Source organism: Ursus maritimus, unplaced genomic scaffold (genome assembly GCF_017311325.1).
Source record: "Ursus maritimus isolate PB19 unplaced genomic scaffold, ASM1731132v1 scaffold_17, whole genome shotgun sequence".
Lineage (NCBI taxonomy): Eukaryota > Metazoa > Chordata > Mammalia > Carnivora > Ursidae > Ursus > Ursus maritimus.
The window spans coordinates 60,290,213-60,296,212 of record NW_024424119.1 but is presented as its reverse complement, the minus strand read 5'-3'; the positions used below and the strand labels follow the sequence as shown (position 1 = coordinate 60,296,212).

Below are 6,000 nucleotides of genomic sequence, written 5' to 3'. Positions count from 1 at the left end.
GTACGCATGCCAGGGCCAAGCCTTTCCACACTCTAAAGTCAGTAATTGATATTAAAAACTGAATGGAGAACAGGAACAAAAACAACAAATCTAGAAAATAGCCAGAGAAGCAGCTGTTGGACTGACAGCAGGGCCAGGGTGTGCCAGGACTGGAGGGACAGAAACGCTGGTTTTCTGTTTGAGCCAGGAAGTGCTGTTTGACTTTTCGGCTCTCGGAACTATGAGCCTCGTGTATTTTACTCGACAAAGACAAGAGAGAGTGGGTGGAGGGCTCTGTGGAGAGCCACGCCGTCCGACCTGAATCAGCATGTGGCAGATGTCCACGTGGCCGGCCTCCGCAGCGGCGTGCAGTGGGGAGCGTTTGTTCTGATGCTCCATCTTGAAGTTGGGGTCGATTCCGTCAACTGTGAATAAACAGGTTTCACCGATTACTTTGGAAGCAGCCTCTGTTCCCACCACTTCAGGGTGGTGACAAAGGCTAGTAAAGGCACAGGTGGACGACCACCAAGAACCAGCATCACACAACACCTCCCATGTCTGGTAAGAGTGAACGAAGCCAGCCTCCAAACACGCTGCTAAGACTCAAAAGGAAGTATGCTAGTTTCACACAAAATTCAACATGTGGGTCTATTGCCAGGAACTACCTAACAATATAAAACGCTTCCCTCACTGCCCTTGTCTAACTCAGGGGCTCCCAGAATTTCCCTGGGGTTCCTTCTGTATTTTCAAGCACTCCTGCTCTCTGCCTTCCCCAGGCTGGGGGGCACCTGCTAAGGGCAGGGACAACAGGCCCACTGGGCAGCCTCACACACATACACGTGGCTTGGTGCACACGATCCCAGCAGGCCTGCCGTGGACAATCCACTGACAGACCAGCCACAGAGCAGCCAGGAATGCCTATGGGGAAAATGACTAAAATTGCCATTTTGGTCAACATTAAATAACTTACATTTTTAGAACAAATCACTGAGTGTCTCCTTTGATTGTCAAGTAAAGGGATTTTTAATCACTCTTTTGAACCCTGAGAAACAGAGCCTCGAGCTGCAAGCTCAGAATCAAACTACTGCCCCTTCCTTGGTGGAGCAGATCTGGGAAGGGTCTGAAAGCACCAGCAGGTGCGTCAGTGTAGTATGTCTTGCTCTGCCCACAGCCGGCTTCCACCAGCACAGGCCTCGTACACGCCTTCCTGCCACCAATGCACAGTTGGCCCCACTCACTCAGCTTCCTTTTCCTGAATCTACATCTTCTCTTAATCATACACCACATTCCTCTTTAAAAATGAGAAATTCACAGAAAACATGTCTATCGCCACAAATAACGGAATACGAACACCATGCACAAGATGACCACCACTGAGCGCAGATCAGGGAAATAAGAGACAGATTAAGAAAACAAACCGAGACCCACCTCCTCAAAAAGGTAACAAACTACTGCCTGCTCCTGCGGCATCAGGGTCAGGCAACCCCAGCAGGAGTGACAGGCTGCTTACCCAGCATGAGCAGCACCTTCTGCAGCTCCCCTTGCCTGGCGGAGAAGTACAGCTGCTTCGGATGGAAGCGCAGCTTCTTGGGTCTGCGGGGGAAGCACGGACAGCGGTGACCACCAGGTGGCCTCACCCAAGCTCCCAGCCCACCCGCCACCACACACACAGATGTACAGAGGCTCGCTGCAGGATGCGAAGACCTGGGGATGTCTACCTACTGATGCCTCAGGGTCAAGGGCACCAAAGTCACCAGGCTCACGCATCACACAGGAAAAAAACAATAAAAACGAGCAACTGTCTTCTTCATCCACAACTGGAGAATGGCTCCTGAGGCTTCTGTGTACTGTGACGACTGCGTACTGTGACAACAGAGCGAACCATCTCGCTGTAGCGTGGGGTCGAGGAAGGCCCACCTGGCCCAGCCCACCCCCTTCAGCATGCGGCCTGGGCCTGGCGAGCGGGGCAGGGGGATGCAACAGTCACCATAACATCAGGGCCACAGATGAGGCTGGAGACTGACGGAGTGAAAGCTATGGGGGACTCGGCAATGTGTCCTAACACCTGAGCTTCCCCTAATCAAGAGTACCGTGACATACGCCCCTTCCAGCAGAGAGGCGCACTGCCCTGAGGGAGGACACGTGGCCTGGCCTGAGACCCTGGTGAACTAGGCTGGTGGGCTTCCCCGGGAGAGGACGCCTGCCTGGCTCACAGGTCACAGACTCGGGGCCCTCTTGCAGGGCTGCACTATCTGGGAGTTGGCAGGTAAGCCTGAACGGCCACTTGATCCAACGCTTCACTTCACAGATGAGGAAATCAGCCAAGTGGCATTTGCTCTTATGTCCTGAGGTCAACACCAGGGGGTCAACAATATCCAGGGGAAATGTCTTTAAAAGCCTCACCAGGACTATCCTCACTTATGATTTCAAAGAAGTCACCTTTTGCTCTTAATATAATGGACAGCTTGCCACAATTTCCTGAAACAGTGTAAAAATACGTGAATATGTAAATGAACACCATTAATCAAAAAGCTGAAGAAGGCTACAGTGACCTCCTTGGTAATGCCCCACGACCCCGTGGGGGAGCCCGGTGACCCTCAGGAGGTGCCACACGGGGTACAGACCCTGGGCAAGTGCGACCATGGCAGTCCTGGAAGCGCCGGGGGATTTACAGACACATGGGCGGGCGCCAACACCCCAGTGGCTGACACGGAGGGAAGAGAAATCTGCAGGAAGGAACGTCCAGATGGGCAGATGTCAGTAGGTCAGGCCCTGAGCCACATCTGAAATTACAGACTGGTTCTTACTTTTCTGAGTCCAGAGCGATCAGAGCGCTTTCCAAGGTCTCCTTTCCTGGTCCCTGGGAAAGGCCGGGGGCCGGCTTCACCAGCCCGGCAGGCCCCGTGGGGTCAAAGCCCTCAGCTGCTTGGGGGGCTGTGCTCTGAGGCTTGCCATCCTCCAGTGGCGGTGGTCCAGCAGTGCTTGAGGGGTAGGAAACAAATGACATGCTCAATTGCAGACACGTGAAAAACTCCACTTCTCGTGGAAACCAATGAAAACACACATGATTCACTCAGACCCCTGCAGCTGTCCTGCTCTTCTGAGCGTGAAAACAGCTTCAGACTCGCTCTCTGTTCAGTCCTTGGATCAGTCTAGTTCAGGGCAAATTCCCAGAAAAAAAGTGACATTCAAAGCAAAAGGACAACTTTTCCACGGTTTTCAGGACCACGTTCAAGCTTGTTCTTGTGAGTGAGCTTCCAAGTTGGAGCCATCAAACCCACTGCTCAGCCCAGAGGGAGGAAACCCTCCCAGAAGTTTGATTCAAAGTATGTCACATTCATTTACAGGTTAGCAGGGTTAGCACAGAACAACAAGAAGGAATCGGCCTCCTCCCAATACTCAGTCTGATATGCCTACAGTCCAAGGCTCTTTTAAACAGCCTTCGACGAAGTATTACTTTTCTCTGTATCAGTGAGGTATTTATTACGTTATATATTCCCAATATGAACCCTTCCCTTAATAAAATTCTTTTTTTGTTTAGCTAGCGCCTTCAAAATATAATGCAGTAATTGTACCAGCTAAAGCTAACGTTTCGTATTCTACCTGCATGCCACAGATGTACAAATGTGTAGGGGGCACGGATGTGCATGGACGTGCAGAGACACTCCACCGGGGCACAGGACACGCACACACACACGCCGGGGTCAGCACTTCAAGACACACAGGCCTTTGGGGGAGCTGACCAAGGCTGCACTGGGTGCATACCTGCCTGTGGTTGTGTCAGCCCTGCCCTCCACCAAGGAGCTCTTGTCCTGCCCGGGGGCCGGCGTCACGGTGGAGGTCGTGTCCGCTTTTGCGATGGTCACCTCTTTGGCCTTGGAGATCTCCTCCCCACAGTGGGGACAGTAGCTGGCATTATTGACTCGAGAGGCACAATCTTTGTGAAAGCGGTGAGAGATGCTGCTCTCAGGCTGGCACTCCATAAAATTACCCTGGAAACAGGAGGATGAGAAATCATTGCTTAAAATTAGGGCTAACATGCATGAAAGTAAACAAAGTGCTACTGAACCTGCCTGTGAGTGTGCTCTGGGGGCCAGGGGCCCAGAGGCCAGTTGGGGATCCCAGTCCCTGGCTAGGTAAGCAGGAGACCCATGTCCTACGTCTGTGGTGTGTCCACACGTACCCCTGCTTTGTTTTTTTGGTTTTGTGGTTTTTTTTTTTTTTTTAAGATTTATTTATTTATTTGAGAGAGAGAGAGCGAAAGAGACAGTAAGAGCGGGAGGGGCAGAAGGAGAGGGAGAGAATCTCAAGCAGAATCCGCACCGAGTACAGAGCCTGATCGGGGTTCAATCCCACAAACCCTGAGACCGTGACCTGAGCTAAAGCCAAGAGTCAGATGCTTAACCGACTGAGCCACCCAGATGACCCCCACCCTGCCCCACCGCTACTTAAAAGAAAGAGAGCAAAGTGGGGAGAAGCCACTTGACTGACCCCCACACCCCAGGAGGCCAAGGCCTCACTCTCCGGCTGTTCTAAGCCAAGAAGAGACTGCACAGAAGACCAGGTCTCACGAAGGACCCCCAGAGGACAATCTAGGAAAGAGAACCTCAGAAGAGAGAGAAGGAACAGTGCTCCAGAGATTACCCAGCATCACTGAGGGGCACTTTAGGCAAACCCATGATGGCCTCAAAAAAGGACCCTTGCTGGCACCACGGAGGTAAACCCCCAGCAGGATGAGAAGCAGTTAAGAGTAGCATGTGCTTGCTGGGAGTTAAGGGTCAACAGACACAGAGAAGCAGTCTCCCTCTTTTCCAGCAGAAGCAACAAGGATGTGGAAGACAAGGAGGGGTACACAGGTGTGAAATCCCAAGAGCAGCCACTGAAGAGAAGCTGCTGGCCCAGGTGGTCGCTCCGCTGTGGGCCACGTGAACCGCAGGGCTCCCTGCGTTCTTACGGGCACCCCAGGCACAGGCATATGTGAAATGAAGTAACTGATGGAAAAGACCCTAAAACTAAGAGATGAAGGCAAAGCAGAAGGCAAGGCAGACAGGCCCCTGCCCAGGAGCAAGGCCGCTGTGTGTTCAGACACAGGGAGCAGGAGGAGGGGGGCTGAGGGCGCCCACCTCCCATCTCCCATCTGTCCCCGGGAGGCTGCAGGCTCGCACGTAGCAAAAAGAGAGCGTGTTGTGAGAGGGGGCCTCCAGGTGGGCCCCCAGACTCGGGAGCTGCTGGGAGGTGTCTGCCACAACTGTCAGCCAGCAGGAGGAAGGGAGCAAACGCTGGCATTAGCCTGTTCAGCCGGGGACCCACACGGCGAGCCGGGCACTTACCGCTGTGCAGAAGTAGCCGCAGCCAGGACAGCACTGGTGCTTCACCATCCGGCCCCGGTGGTCTTCACACAGCACCAAGAGTGGCGCTTTGCTGGACGGGCGCATTAGCTCATGCTTGACCACGCTGTTGGTGCACCTGCCCAGCTGCAATCACACAAGACCAGGGTCAGCCACAGAGCCGTTGGGTAGGAGCCCAGCAGATGCGAGTCTGAGGCAGACTCTAAGGGTCGGGACGCTGAGGGGAAGGCAGGGCTCTGTCTTCTGCAAGTCTGCCAGAACAGAACAGTTAGCCTGACAGGTGGCCACACGCACAGTGTCACAGGAGCAAGTGGTTAACTTGGCAAATGGAGGAAAACATCCTGGGCAAGCTGGGGTGCAGGCCAGGTACTGAGGACAAATGGACATACACCAGGCAGGGCAGAATGGACGTCATGGGCCAGCAGTGGACCCTCACTGTGAATCCATGGAGCCCCACAAGTGGTCAGGGCGGCCAGAGCAAAACATCAGACAAAGGGCTACCGGTTAGCTGCACAGACAATGGGTTGAGTGTGGCCCAGGTGTACCCCCACAGCAGCCTGCCTCAGGCCTCTGAGGATGACCCCACGCCCTGCCCCGCAACTGCTCAGCCGACCGTGCCTGCCACCCCCACCAAGTGATGCAGAGTCAGCGGACAGCAAGCCCCAGACCGACA

At 53.9% G+C, this 6,000-nt stretch overlaps 1 protein-coding gene across 9 annotated transcripts in view; it reads right to left on the bottom strand.

Moving 5' to 3' along the window:
- The window catches only part of EHMT1 (euchromatic histone lysine methyltransferase 1), a 140,394-nt gene that overhangs the window by 34,943 nt on the left and 99,451 nt on the right, over positions 1-6,000 (bottom strand). For all 9 annotated transcript variants that reach the window (XM_040632307.1, XM_040632306.1, XM_040632308.1 and 6 more), the window contains 5 exons: positions 5,310-5,453; positions 3,745-3,971; positions 2,787-2,960; positions 1,490-1,572; positions 298-404 (listed from right to left, as the gene is read on the bottom strand). In XM_040632307.1, the coding sequence (XP_040488241.1) occupies positions 298-404; positions 1,490-1,572; positions 2,787-2,960; positions 3,745-3,971; positions 5,310-5,453 (735 nt within the window). The remainder of the gene's footprint in view (positions 1-297; positions 405-1,489; positions 1,573-2,786; positions 2,961-3,744; positions 3,972-5,309; positions 5,454-6,000) is intronic.